At 43.0% G+C, this 15,350-nt stretch overlaps 1 protein-coding gene across 2 annotated transcripts in view; it reads right to left on the bottom strand.

The window, feature by feature from the left end:
• Positions 1-15,350, bottom strand: part of ACSBG2 (acyl-CoA synthetase bubblegum family member 2) — a 37,907-nt gene that overhangs the window by 2,876 nt on the left and 19,681 nt on the right. Inside the window, exons 6-10 of one of the 2 annotated variants that reach the window (XM_039466011.2) lie at positions 12,349-12,516; positions 6,941-7,122; positions 6,598-6,831; positions 3,260-3,477; positions 75-213 (exon numbers count right to left, since the gene is read on the bottom strand). In XM_039466011.2, the coding sequence (XP_039321945.2) occupies positions 75-213; positions 3,260-3,477; positions 6,598-6,831; positions 6,941-7,122; positions 12,349-12,516 (941 nt within the window). Of the gene's footprint in view, positions 1-73; positions 214-3,259; positions 3,478-6,597; positions 6,832-6,940; positions 7,123-12,348; positions 12,517-15,350 lie in introns of both variants that reach the window. The other variant, XM_003938851.4, reaches the window with a different exon arrangement.

Below are 15,350 nucleotides of genomic sequence, written 5' to 3' on the forward strand. Positions count from 1 at the left end.
CTGACCTTGGGGTGGGGCCAGGGAGTGCAAGGCCAGCAGAGACCGCCCCCCAATGACAGCAAACCCATGTTACCTTCAGCGTCAGCAACATGCCCAGAAACTTCAGTTTATCTCCTACTAACATGGCGTTACTGATGATGGGGATCTTCTTCTTAACCAAGGTCTCAATGGGAATGGGGGCCACGTTTTCAGCACCGGCAGTGATAAGGATTTCTAGAACAGAGCTTGGCTTGGTACGTGTCCCGCCATGACAGCGTGGAACCCCCATCCCCTTGAAGATCAGAAGCGCAGTTGCTGGCATGGCCAACACTCACCCAGAAAGCCCCAGAAGTACAGGAGGAGCTGGCCCTCTTCCCCCACCCACTTTTAATTCCCATCAAGTATCCAAGTTGTGTCTTCCTCTTGGACAGCCTCTTAATAATTAATTGGCTGTTTCCTATTTCCTGGTCCACCATGCCCTGGTTTTAGGTTCTTCTGTATGTCTTCCTTGAAAGATAGTGAAGCCTTTTTGGCTACACCTGGTGTGTCTGTCTCTTGCTTCTTAATCACTTAGTAACCCCAACAGAATGTAATGTAATTCCAGTCTTACCCCCAGGGACATGTGTAGCAACCCTAATTTTGGCAAACTCTGAAAGAATCTTTCTCAGTCTCTGAAATTCTTCAACAGTGCCTTTTCCTGCTCCAGACCCACTGGTCACTTGTTCTTTTATCCTGAGATACTTCCCTCTTTCTGTCCCACCCACCCAAATTCCCCCTTGTCCCGAAGGGACACACAAAATCACCTTTACTGTGGTCGTTAATAGCAGTAATAATAATCAATATGACCATGAAATGGATATCAGTGGTGTAACTCCTCCTTGGAGTAAGAGTACTCTGAGTGGGAACTACTCTCCACGTTTTTTTTTTTTTTTTTTTTTTTTTTTTTTTTTTTTTTTTAATTTTTAAAGATGGGGTTTCACCATGTTGGTCAGGCTGGTCTTGAACTCCCAGGCTGGTCTTGAACTCCCAGGTGGATCAGGTGATCCGCCCGCCTTGGCCTCCAAAGTGTTTGGATTACAGGCGTGAGCCACCACCCCCGGCCTCTCCACATTTTAATGTATATGATTTGGGTGAGTTGGACTGCAGGGGTGAGCATGTGACCAGCTCTGACCAATCAGCATATTTCACCCCCAACAGTGATTCATTCTGAGAGAGATCTTGGCCCAAGGATCCAATGAGAGGCCTCATTTGCTGAAAACATTGAGAATAATACACTCTAGTCCCTTGGGGGGTTAGAGGTGAGCCTAGACTGTTGGTAGCTTTCTTGCTATCAGATGGCAAAGTTTCTTTAAGAATAGCAGCGGCCGGGCACCGTGGCTCACACTTATAATCCTAGCACTTTAGGAGGCGGAGGCAGGTGCATCGTCTGTGGTCAGGAGTTTGAGACCAGCCTGGACAACATGGTGAAACCTGTCTCTACTAAATATACAAAAATTAGCCAGGTGTGGTGGTACGTGCCTGTAATCCCTGCTACTCAGGAGGCTGAGGCAGGAGAATCACTTGAACCTGGAAGGCAAAAGTTGCAGTAAGCTGAGATCATACCACTGTACTCCATCCTGGGCAACAAGAGTGAAACTCCATCTCCAACAAAACAAAACAAAACAAAAGTCCGGGTGCGGTGGCTGACGCATGTAATCCCAGCACTTTGGGAGGCTGAGGCAGGCAGATCACCTGAAGTCAGGAGTTCGAGACCAGCCTGACCGACATGGAGAAACCCTGTCTCCACTAAAAATACAAAATTAGCCAGACGTGGTGACCCATGCCTGTAATCCCAGCTACTCGGAAGGCCGAGGCAGAAGACTTGCTTCAACCCAGGAGGCAGAGGTTGCAGTGAGCTGAGATTGCACTGCTGCACTCCAGCCTGGACAATAAGAGCAAGACTCCTGTCTCAAAAAAAACAAAAAACAAAAAACAAAAAAAAAGCACCAGCGGCCAGGCACAGCAGCTGATATCTGTAATCCCACCACTTTGGAAGCCCAAGGTGGGCAGATCACTGAGTGCACAAGTGCAGGACCACCCTGGGCAATATGGTAAAACCAGGTCTCTGCAAAAAATTAGCCGGATGTTGTAGCACATGCCTGTAGTCCTACTTAGGAGGCTCAGGTGGGAGAATCACCTGAGCCTGGAAGTCAAGGCCACAGTGAGTCATAATTGCACTACTGCCTTCCAGCCTGGACAAAAAGAGTGAGACCCTCTCTCAAAATAGTACCAGCACAGAGAAAAACTCAAGAAACGAATTTTAAAATTTCTTATGACCTCATTTTGGCACCCAAATTCAGCCAGCTGACCTTTTGGCCAGCTGACCTTTTCAGTTATGTTGAGTCAACAGTTTTGCCATTTTTTTCCCTCAAACCTATTAAAACCCCATGTTAAGCAGGTTTTAGTAAGAACATACTAAGTGTTCTCCATCAGGTTTTGGCAAACTGTGGCCCATAGTGGCCACATCCAGGCCACTATCCCATTTTGTATGACCAAAAGCTAAAAATGAGTTTTACACTTTTTAAGTTGCTGGAAGTCAAAAGAAGAATATTTTTGACATATAAAAAATATGACACTCATTGGCAGCTGGCCACACCCATTCTTTATGTGTTGTCAACAGCTGTTTTTGTGCTACAAATCACAGAGTTGAGAAGCTGCAACAGAGACGCATGTTTTGTGAACCCAAAAATATTTACTAAAGGGCCCTCTTCAGGAAAAGTTGGCTTATCCTTGTTCTATACTTTCTTTAATCCTTACAACTCTGTAGATTAGTATCCTCTGAAATTGCAGAAGAAAATGGTGCTTTTTAATTCAAGCCCATTTGAGGCAGCTTGAATGAGTTTGAGTAAAAAAAAGTTAAACTGTTGGCTCAATATAACTAAAAAGTTCAAAAGAGTATGGCTGGATCCAGGTGCCAAAATGTCACAAGGAATTTCTTTATCCTTCTCTTACTGAGTTTCCCTCTGGGTTCGTGCTATTCTGAAAGGGGCTTCAGGAGATTCCAGGGCTTGTCTTTTGCAGATCCATCCTCCTGAGGGTGGACCATGGGATGCCAAGTGACCAAGAAGTGACTGTTTGCAGGACAGGGGAACAGAGCTGAGTTGTATAGACTGAGGTGTTTCTGCACAGCTCCTCTGGGAAGGTGAGGAACTGGGGTGGCCTTTGTGCTGGTACCCTGGGCCCTTAAATGTTCAGGTGGGCCTGCTTGCGGGAGATCCCCAAAGAGCTCAGCCCCTGGTACCTTTGATGCGGCCAGTGATGTAGAGGAAACCCAGACTGTCCAGCTGGCCCAGATCCCCAGAGTGTAGCCAGCCTTCCTCATCAATTGCCTCTGTAGTTTCAGTCTCACTTTCCAGATAGCCCATGAAGATGTGCCTGCCCCAGAGGCAGATCTCCCCAATGCCATCCTTGTTCTGCTGGAACAGCATGTTCTTACACCCAGTCAAGATCTTGCCGCAGCTGAAGGGACAGAAGCAGAGAAACTGAGGCTCATAGAGACAAAGTCAGACACCCAGCTCTGCCTGGGTCTGCCACCTAGGATCCTAATACTCTGCTCAGCTAGAGTAGGCTGGATATGCACTCCAGTGCACATAAGGAGGTGTTTGCTGCAGTGTTTAATCCAGTGTGTCAGATTCCCAAAGGCTTTGTGAACTGGAAAACCCAGCAGTAGCTGAGTGTGGTGGCTCACGCCTATAATCCTAACACTTTGGAAAGCTGAGGCAGGAGTATTGCTTGAGCCCGGGAGTTCAAGACCAACCTGGGCAACATACGGAAAACCCGTCTCTCTACAAAAATAATAAAAAATAAAAGTTGGGTACAGTGGTACGTATCTGTGGTCCCAGCTACTTGAGAGGCTGAGGTGGGAGAATCGCCTGAGCCCAGGAGGTCAAAGCTGCAGTGAGTAGTGATCACGCCACTGTACTCCAGCCTAGGTGACAGAGTGAGACCCTGTCTCAAAAAACAAACAACAAAAACAAAAATGAAAGAACGAAAAAGAAAATCCAGCGGCATTGTAGGCTGTTTCTGTTCTTTGTTTTTTTATCTCCACATATACCGGCAAAGAAAAAAGTGCTTTTGGCTTAAGGATAGGAACAAAAACCCTTTATCTTTAAGAAAACTGGTAGACCTCTCTGCAGTGATTAGGACAGCTAATTTTAAGAATGACAACCACTTAGAATCTCTTTAGAGGTAAAAGTTACTTTCATAAAACAGTAGCACTGTTTACAATCTGGGTTCTGGGTTCTTCTTCTAATTTTTTTTTTTTTTTTTTTTTTTTTTTTTTTTTTTTGAGACAGAATTTCGCTCTTGTTATCCAGGCTGGAGTGCAATGGCGCGATCTCGGCTCACCGCAACCTCTGCCTCCTGGGTTCAGGCAATTTTCCTGCCTCAGCCTCCTGAGTAGCTGAGATTACAGGCACGCACCACCATGCCCAGCTAAATTTTTTTTTGTATTTTTAGTAGAGACAGGGTTTCACCATGTTGACCAGGATGGTCTCGATCTCTTGACCTCGTGATCCACCCGCATCGGCCTCCCAAAGTGCTGGGATTACAGGCTTGAGCCACCGTGCCCGGCCTTCTAATTTTTTGGGTTTTTTTTGTTTGTTTGTTTGTTTTTTGAGACAGAGTTTCGTTCTTGTTACCCAGGCTGGAGTGCAATGGCATGATCTCGGCTCACCACAACCTCCACCTCCTGGGCTCAGGCAATTCTCCTGCCTCAGCCTCCTGAGTAGCTGGGATTACAGGCACGCGCCACCATGCCCAGCTAATTTTTGTATTTTTAGTAGAGACGGGGTTTCACCATGTTGACCAGGATGGTCTCGATCTCTCGACCTTGTGATCCACCCGCCTCGGCCTCCCAAAGTGCTGGGATTACAGGCTTGAGCCACCGCGCCCGGCGAAATCTTTTTTTTTTTTTTTTTTGAGGCAGAGTTTTGCTCTTGTTACCCAGGCTGGTGTGCAATGGCGAGATCTCGGCTCACCGCAACCTCCGCTTCCTGGGTTCAGGCAATTTTCCTGCCTCAGCCTCCTGAGTAGCTGGGATCACAGGCACACGCCACCATGCCCAGCTAATTTTTTGTATTTTTAGTAGAGACGGGGTTTCACCATGTTGACCAGGATGGTCTCGATCTCTTGACCTCATGATCCACCAGCCTCGGCCTCCCAAAGTGCTGGGATTACAGGCTTGAGCCACCGCGCCCGGCATCTAATTTTTTAAAATAGAGATAGCATTGTCCAGGGCAGTTCTAGGATGCAGGAAAGGAAGTATTTTCTCCTTGTGTTGCTGAGATCTCTTTGATTAAGTTAGAAGGCCAGTGGACCCAGGTTTAACTGTAGGAATTCTCCTGGTGAGCAAAAAAAAAAAAAATAAATAAATAATAATAATAATAATATAATAGAGACAGGCCTGAGAAATCAAAAGCTGCCTTATGATTTTCCCACTGAAGGCTTTCTAGGTATGTGGAAAAATCCAAAAGCCGTAAAAGAAAAGATTGATAAGTTCACCATGTAAATTTGTGACCACAGATTTCTGCACAGTAAAAAAAAAAAAATCTTAACTAAAATAAAAATACCAATGACAAGCCAGGGGATAAAATATTTGTAGCTCATATGAAAGACAAAGGGCTGATTTTCTTAATTTGTAAAGAGTGCCAACAAACCAATAATAAAGGGACCAATAATCTAATTTTAAAAACAGGCAGATAATATGGACAGTACATAGGAAAGGAAGTACAAATGACTTTTAGTATATGAAAAGGCTGGGCATGATGTTTCATGCCTGTAATCCCAGCGCTTTGGGAGGCTGAGGATTGCTTGAGTCCAGGAGTTTGAGGCCAGCCTGGGCAACATAGCAAGACCCCATCTCTACGAAAATATATATATATGTATTTAAACTGCTGAGCATAGAGGCTCATACATATAGTCTCAGCTAGTTGGGAAGCTGAGTCCAGGAGTTCAAAGTTACAGTGAACTATGGTTGTGCCATTACATTCCAGCCTGGGCAACAAAGTGAGACCCTATCTCTAAAAATACTTCATAATTAAATTTTTAACAATAAATAAACACATATACGAAGAGATTTTTTTCAAAGCTCATCTGTGCTAAAAAAGAAGGAGTCAGGGAGAAACACAACCAGAAGATTCTATGACAGCTATGATGGGAATTTGAACCTGAATTTGGTATTCTTAAAGTTTTTTTTATCAGTGGGTCCAACCTTACAGCCTAGGGCGAGCTGAGCTTGGGAGAAAACCAGGAATGGCCCATGGAGGTGTTTTGAAATGGAGGATCATGGGAATGAAAGGTGCTGAGGTCACAGGCGGTGAACTTGGAGGCAGAACTCACAAGTGACAAACAGGGAAACCATGGAATGTTCAGAGAGCCATCCCCCTTGTCTGTGGCTCTTTGACCATCTAGGGCTTCCCATGGTCCTGCATAGTTAGGACTTGGAGGCTGGAGAACAGGAGCATTCTGGAGACACCATGTCAGGATTCCTCTTAACCCAGAGGCCCACCTATCCACCCATCTTCCCCCTCTTGACCCCATGTTATGGGAGGAGCAGGGGTCTGCCCAGGAGGCTGATACCTTAGAAGCCGATAGTTATTCTGGTTGGATATTGTGTGGGGTCCTGAGCTCTCACTCAACCCATACAACTCGCCTATAGGTATGTCCAAGCTTAGAAAGAACTCGGCAGTCTCTTGGTTGAGGGGCGCAGCCCCGCAGATAAAAGAGTGACAGTGATCCAAGCCAAGGGACATCTTCACTTTGCTGAACACAAGAGTCTTAGCCATGCGGTAGTTCATGGGAGTATTATGTTTCCTGTGAATAAGAATGCATCAAGTGGAAGGGGGCTGATGGGACCCACTGGAGAAGGCTGAGCCTCCTCCTTCGCCAACTACCCTCCCAGCCCTCTGGATGCTCCACCTACCCCAACATCTTTTTTGAGTTGATCTTGAAGCCAATGTTTCTTGCCCACACAAATACCTTCTTACTCAAGCCTGTGAACTTGGCACTATTTTTCTTCACTTCCACTTGCATCTTCTCCCAAATTCGGGGCACTCCCAAGAAGACAGTAGGCTTTACCTCCTTTAGAGTATTTATCAAGGTGCCCTGTATGGAACAAAGCTAGGTTTGCCACAGCAGTGCCTTTCGTGCATCAGGGAGGTCCATCTCTCCTGATCGACCCAACTCTGTCCAAGAGAACATTCCTTCACTGATCAGATCAGGCATGGCTTCCAACTCAAAGGAGACAACCCATTGGCTGGGTTGGCCAATCAGATTTTTGTACCCTCTCTAGGGATTTGATGAGGAGCATAAAACCTGGTAAGATATTTTTGGAAGGTAACATGACAGTCCTATTAACATTTTAAATGCAACCTGTCAATTTCATTTCTATGGGTGAAGTAATTCAGCTGAAGGAAAGACTCAGGCACACAAACAAACACATTCAAGATATTCTTTGCAGCACTGTTTTGTAACACAATGGAAACACCTTACAGGTTCAATGACAAGGGGTTGGCTAAAGAAACTGTGGTCCAAGCATGCAGTGGACTATTATACAACTGTTAAAAAGATGCAAGATTCTCCCCTAAAGTGACTTGTAGTTTCAATGCAATCCCTATGAAAATCTAGGCAGTTTTTTAAAAAATACAAATTGACAAGCCATTTTTAAAATTTATATAGAAATGCAGAGGACCTAGAATAGCCAAAGCAATTTTGGAAAAGAAAGACAAGATTGGAGGACTTACTATCCTCTCTGAAGTAGGGTGAACAACCATCCTGGTTTACCCAGAACTGCAGGAGTATCTGAAATGTGAAACTTTCTGTTTTAAAACTGGGAAAGTCCCATGCAAACCAGGAAAAATTAGTCATCCTGCTATAAAGCTAGTGTAATCAAATCAGTGTGGCTTTGGTGTAAAGACAGACATGCAGATCAGTGGAACAAAATAGAAGATCCAGAAACAAAACCTTACATTTATCATCAATTGATTTTCAACAAAATGCCAAGGCAATTTAGTGGAAGTTGAGTGGGGGGACTATTGAAATGCAGAACAAAATAAAACAAACAAAAAAACACCTACACAAAACTTGGGCTTAAAGCCTTATTTCTCACCAAACACGAAAATCACCTGAAAATGCATCATAGCCCTAAATATAAGCGATCAAACTAAAAGCCTTCTGGAAGAAAACGTAGATGAAAATCTCTGTGACTTTAGGTTAGGCAAAGATTTCCTAGATATGATACTAAAAGCATAAAATAACCTAGATAAATCAAACTTCATCAAAATTAAACGCTTTTTCCACTTCAAAAGATTATTGAGAAAACAACAAGCCGTAGAACTGGGAGAAAGTATCAGCAAACCACAAATTTGGTAAAGGATTTGTAACCAGAATATGTAAAGAACCCTGAACACTCCACAATAAGATTAGATATGCAACCAAAATTTTTTTAGTTTTTAATTTTCCTTCCGTTCTTTCCTTCCTTTCTTCCTCCCTCCCCCTTTCTCTCTCTCTTTCTTTCTGATAGAGCCTCCCTCTGTTGCCCAGGCTGGAGTCCAGCGGCACCATCTCAGCTCACTGCAGCCTCTGCCTCCTGGGTTCAAGCTGTTCTCCTGCCTCAGCCTCCTGAGTAGCTGGCATGCCACCATGCCCAGCTAATTGTTGTAGTTTTTTTTTTTTTTTTTTTTTTTTCAGTAGAGATGGAGTTTCACCATGTTGTCCAGGCTGGTCTTGAACTCTTGACCTTAAGTGATTTGCCTGGCATGGCCTCCCAAAGTGCTAGGATTATAGGTGTGAGCCACCATACCCAGCTTTTACTTTCCTTTTTACTAGTGATGCTAGCACAGAAAGAGCAACCAAATTTTTAAATGGCCAAACTATTTGAACAGATTTATTTTTTCAAAGAAGATATGCAAATGGTCAATAAACACATGAAGAGATGCTCACTATCATTAATCATCAAGGAAATACAAAGTCAAATGGCAATAATAATAATAAAACAGATAATAATGTGTTAGTGAAGATGTAGAGAAACTGTAACCTTCACGTTTCTGATGGAAATGTAAAATGGTGCACTTACTTTGGAAAACAGTCTGGAAATTTCTGAAAATATTAAGACACTTTTGTCACTAGACAATTTGTAAACATTTTCACTACATTAGGAGTTGGTAAGGATGTAGGAAAATGGAAGCTTCTCAGGTCTTGCAGGTAAATGTGTATGTGTTACGTGTTCAGCCAAGAAAAATATTTATTGATTACCTAACACATCTCAGGCACTGAGCATGGAACATAAAAGAGGAACTGAAAGGGGCCAAGGAAATATTTAGCAGAGAGCTAAATAACAAAGAAGAGTCAGCCCTGAAAAGAACAGGAGAAAGAACCTTCTAGGAGGAAGTACAAAGGCCCTGAGATTTAGCCTGCTTGATGGAGAGTGTGGGAGGCAAAATAACGGCTCCCTAAAAATGTCCACGTTCTAATCCCTGGAACCTGTGAATATATAATCTTTCATGGCAAAAGGGACTTTGTAGATGGGATTATGTTAAGAATCTTGAGATGGTAGATCATCCTGGATGATCTGGGTGGCCCACTGTCTTCACAGGTTCCTTGTAAAAGGGAGGCAGAAGGGTCAGAGTCAGAGAGAGGTGGGAAGAGGCTGCACTGCTGGCTGTGAAGATGGAGGAAGGGGCCGTGAGATGAGGAACATAGGTAGCCTCTAGAAGCTGGAAAAGGCAAAAGGAAATAGATTCTCCTCAAGAGCCTCTAGAAGGAATGCAGCCCTGATGACATCTTGATTTTAGCCCAGTGAGACCCATTTTCAGACCTGTGACCACCAGAACTATAAGATAATAAGTGGGCTAGGTGTGCTCACTCATCTGTAATCCCAGCACTTTGGGAGGCTGAGGCAGGTGGATCACTTGAGGCCAGGAGTTTGAGACCAGCCTGGCCAACATGGTGAAATCTCGTCTCTACTAAAAATACAAAAATTAGCTGGGCATGATGGCGCACACCTGTAATCCCAGCTTGGGAGGCTGAGGCACGAGAATCATTAGAACCCAGGAGGTGGTGGAAGTTGCAGTGAGCTGAGATCATGTCACTGCACTCCTGCCTGGGCGACAGAATGAGGCTCTATCTCTAAATAAATAGATAAATGTTGTTTTAAGTCACTAAGTTTGTGTTCATTTGTTGTAGCATTAGCAGGAAACTAATTCAGAGAATGTAGCTTGGAAGAAATGTCAGGGTTCTTTCCTGGCTCTGTTAAGTTTGCAAAGTCCAGACATGTAGGAAATCACTGTTAAACAAATTAGTCAAGCCTGGTGGTACATGCCTGTAGTCCTGGTTACAGAGGAGACTGAGGTGGGAAGATCCCTTGAGCCCTGAAATTTAAGGCTGCAGTAAGCTATGATCATGCCACCGCATTCCAGGCTGAGTGACATAGCAAGACCTTGTCTCTAAAAACAACAACACCACCACCACACACACACACACACACACACACACACAATATTTTAAAAAGCAAATCAATGTGTTCTCTCACATAAATGCTTTGAAAAACGTACCAATGAATGATCTCCAGCTAACTCAAGGAATAATCCAAATAAAGAAGGCAATAACCCCAGAAAACAGGGGATCCAACCCAGGAGTGGAGAGAAGGGGTATCCCTCTATGGCAGCTTGTAGAAGATGCTGTTGATATCCTATCCATATCTCTAATGGCCCACAGTTCCTTATTTTACTGCCCTTACTTAGAAATAACTGGAAAGTTGTGCACCCTACCCTCCATGGGTGCCTGAGCCCACAGCCAGTGACTGAGTTGGAGTTACAAAAGCACAGCCTCCTTGCCTCAAAGTGGAACAACTCTGTGGTGTCATTCATGCCTCAGAGCTTCCTGTGGATCAGTCTGAGGTTACAATCCAGCTGAATATGCATCCTTTCTTGTTTTTTTCCCCAGCCTATCCTCTCCTCTCTTCCTTTTGGTTTTCAGCTGAGAGCTCCCATTGATAAATCACAAGGATCTCCAACTCAGATTTTGCTTCTAGGGGACCCAACCTAAGATAGTCTAAAACAACAGTCCAGCTAAGAGCAGGAGGATGGAGGAACAAATAATGCAATGAAGCAGGGCATAGTAGCTCATGCCTGTTAATACCAGCACTTTGGGAGGCCAAGGCTCACCTGAGGTCAGGAGTTCAAGACCAGCGTAGCCAAAATGGCGAAACTCTCTCTACTAAAAATACAAAAATTAGCAGGTGTGGTGGCACAGGCCTGCAGTCCCAGCTACTTGGGAGACTGAGGCATGAGAACTATTTGAACCCAGGAAGCAGAGGTTGTAGCGAGCTGAGATTGCACCACCGCACTCTAGCCTGGGCAGCAGAGCAAGACTCCGTCTTAAAAAACTGCAATGAATATTTGAACATGTGGAGAATATTGATAAGCATGTGACAGATCAAATGGAGCAACTGGACATGAATGCAAAAACTTCACCAAATTGGAAAAGAAAGGCAACTATTAATTCTGAGAAAAACAAAAAGTTGTACTAAACAAGAAATGTAATCATACAGTAAACTACTTGGCTCAGCTAACTAAGAATAATTTATATGGAGAGAATGGAGAAGGAGAAATGAGGAGACAGAAGAGGAAGGGAGCTAAGTCCTCACCACAATAGAAAAGCATTAGATAATGTCTAAAGGGTACAGTCAAATATATGCAAAATCCCAGTAAGTAGAATAAAATGAAGACCACAAACAGCATTTTATCAATTCAGATCAGACTTTGCTGCCAAAAATTCCTGTTTTTTTGAGCTTTTTAGATTTGAGAATAATACTGACTTACAAAACACACACACACATGCACACATGTACTTTACTTTCAATATCAAGTACATCTTTGTCTTGGGTTGATCAGTTCAGTCCACATAACCATGGATGCCTTGAGTTGGATAAAGATAAAAACTAAGAGAATGTAGCCAGCTGGCTAAAAAAAAAAAAAAAAGTTTTTCTTTTATTTGGTCAGATTTTTTTTTTAGAAAAATTTACTATTATTATTATTATTAATTGTTTTTGTAGAGAGGGAGTTTTGCTATGTTGCTCAAGCTGGTCTCAACTCCTGGGCTCATGCAATATGTGTGCCTTGACCTCCCAAAGTGCTGGGATTACAGGCATGAGCCACTGTGCCTGGTCTTGTTTTCAATGCTTCTAAATAGAGCATTAAGATGAGGACAGAGAAAAAAAGCGTTAGACCTGGAACTTCATCCAAAGAATCTGTCCAATGATTAACAACCATCTACTCACCTGGGCTGCCTAAGAGGATGAAGTAGGGGCACCAGGTCCTTACTCAGTCTTACCTTGAGAGCATCTGGTTGAGCAAAGTATGTGAGTGCTCCAATCTTTATGGGTACCCAGATGTCCATCATCTGTGCTGCAATGTGGCTGAGTGGGAGGTAGCTGACCACCATCTCATGCTTTTCTGTCAGTTTCAAGTCCTTTGCCACTGCTCCTGCTGTCCACGTGATCTGTAACATAAGGAATAATCCAGGGTGCCTCACCCTCACAGAAGGGTCATTTCATTTTTAAATTATTTATTTATTTAATTTTCAGACAGGGTCTCACTCTTGTTTCCCAGACTGGAGTACAGTGGTGTGATCACAGCTCACTGTAGCCTCAAACTCTTGAGTTCAGGGGATCCTCCCATCTTAGCCTCCTGAGTAGCTGGGACTACAGGCACACACCACACCCAGTTAATTTTTTAAAAACTATTTTGTAGAGAGGGAGGTCTCACTATATTTTCCAGCGTGGCCTCAAAAGTGCTAGGATTATAGGTCTGAGGGACCATGCCTAGCCTGGAGGCCCATTTTAAATGTACTTAGTGAAATAAATAAGTAAATAAATTTAGTAAACACTTATAAAGCACCTACTATGAGCCAGACACTGTGTTCATACTTTACAAACACAAAGTCATTTAATCATCATAACACTTGGGGGTCAGTAACTGTAGTTCTTCCTGTTTTACAGTTGTGGAATCAGAAACACAACATTCCTGCTAGCTCAGAACAAGGAGCTAGTGCATCCCCTGCCCCTACCCCTGAGACCTCAGTGCACCCCATTGTGATCTCTTTCTGATACCTCCATCAGGGTATGCATGCCTACCTGGAACCAGCCTACCTACTGGCTCTGACTTTTAAGTGCCACCTACTGGACTGCAGCCTGCGCGGCACCACCAAACAAAACTTGCTACTGGAAGGGTTTATTGACAGTGCATGAGATAAGCCTCCTGAGACCTCAGCACCCTCAGTCCTGCAGGAGACAGTGTTGGCTCTTAGGTACAATTTATCTTTACAACAAGCAGCATCTGAGAAAGCCACTGCATAGAAGCTATCCACAACCATGGAACCCATACAGACCTTTGGCCCCCAAAAGCACTCAGAAGCAAGGCCATGCAATCATACACAACATACACCATAGCCATACCCTCAAGGGGAAATAGAATTTAAAAATACAAAAGTCTCATCCAAACAATAGAAGATCCAAATATAAGAAGTGACAGCTCCCTCGGATAAGAAGGAATCAGAACAAGAATTCTGGCAGTGGAAAAACCCAGAGTGTTTGAACACCTCCAAAGAATCTCACCTGTTCTCTAGCAATGGGTCCTCACCTGATTGAAATGTCTGAAATGACAGATAAAGAATTCAAAATATGGATTGCAAGGAAACTTAGGTCCAAGAGAAAGTTGGAATCCAATATAAGGAAACTAGAAAAACACTTCAAGATATGAAAGACAATATAGATATATTAAGAAAAAACCAAGTTGAACTTCTGGAATTGAAAAATTTACTATAGAAATTTAAACATATAGTTGGAAGTTTTAACAATAGATTAGACTGAGCAGAAGAAAGAAATTCAGAGCTTGAAGACTGATCTTTCAAACAGTTTGTAACGAATGACAGTTTAAAAAAAGACAAAAGTCAGACAAAACTAAAGAAAAAAGAATTAAAAAAAAATCTTTGAGAAATATGGGATTATGCAACCAAACCTATGACTTATTGGCATTGCTGAGGCAAAAGAAGAAAAAGTAAGCAACTTGGAAAACCTGTTTGAGGGAGTAATACAGGAAAATTTCCTTAATCTTGCTAGAGAGGTTGACATCTACATACAAGAAATCCAGAGAACTCCTGTGAGATGCTATAGAGTATGGCCACCTCCAAGGCATATAGTCCTCAGACTAAGGTCAGTGTGAAAAACAAAAACAAAAAACCTTAAAGGCAGCTAGAGAAAAGGGCCAAATTACATATAAAGGAAATTCCATCAGAGTTACAGTGAATTTCTTAGCAGAAACCTTACAAGCCACAAAAGATTGGGGGCCCATTTTTAGCCTTCTTAAAGAAAAATAAATGCCAGCCAATAATTTTATATCCCACCAAGCTAAGTTTCATAGATGAAGGGAAATAAAATATTTCTCAGACAAGGAAATGTAAGGGAATTTGTCATCATTAGATCAGCCTGAAAAGAAATGGTCAAAGGAGTTCTAAACATGAAAACAAAAGAACAATACTTGCTACCATAAAAGTATATGTAAGTACAAAGCCCACAGACCCTATAAAGCAACTACACAATCAAGACTACAAAGCTACTAGCTAAAAACACTATGACAGGAACAAAGCCTCACATATCAACATTAACGTTGAACATAAACATCCTAAATATAGCACTTAAAAGACACAGAGTGACAAATTTGATTAAAAAAAAAAAAAAAAAGACCCAACCCTCTGTTGCCCTCAAGAGACCCATCTCACATGTAGTGACACCTACAGGCTCAAAGTAAAGGGATGGAGAAAGATCTATCATGCAAACAGAAAACAAATTAGATGAGATGGTGCTCTTTTTTTTAATCCAATAAAACAGATCTTAAACTAATGACAGTTAAAAAAGAGAGAGAGAATGTTCAGTTCAACCAGATGATCTAACCATCCTCCCAACATCAGAGCACCCAGATTTATAAGACAAATACTACTAGACTTAAGAAAAAAAGATAGCCGCCGGGTGCGGTGGCTCAAGCCTGTAATCCCAGCACTTTGGGAGGCTGAGGCGGGTGGATCACGAGGTCAAGAGATCGAGACCATCCTGGTCAACACGGTGAAATCCCGTCTCTACTAAAAATACAAAAAATTAGCTGGGCATGGTGGCGCGTGCCTGTAATCCCAGCTACTCAAGAGGCTGAGGCAGGAGAATTGCCTGAACCCAGGAGGCGGAGGTTGCAGTGAGCCAAGATCGCGCCATTGCACTCCAGCCTGGGTAACAAGAGCGAAACTCCATCTCAAAAAAAAAAAAAAAAAAAAAAGAAAAGAAAAAG

This window comes from Saimiri boliviensis, chromosome 14 (assembly GCF_048565385.1).
Source record: "Saimiri boliviensis isolate mSaiBol1 chromosome 14, mSaiBol1.pri, whole genome shotgun sequence".
In the NCBI taxonomy this organism is placed as follows: domain Eukaryota; kingdom Metazoa; phylum Chordata; class Mammalia; order Primates; family Cebidae; genus Saimiri; species Saimiri boliviensis.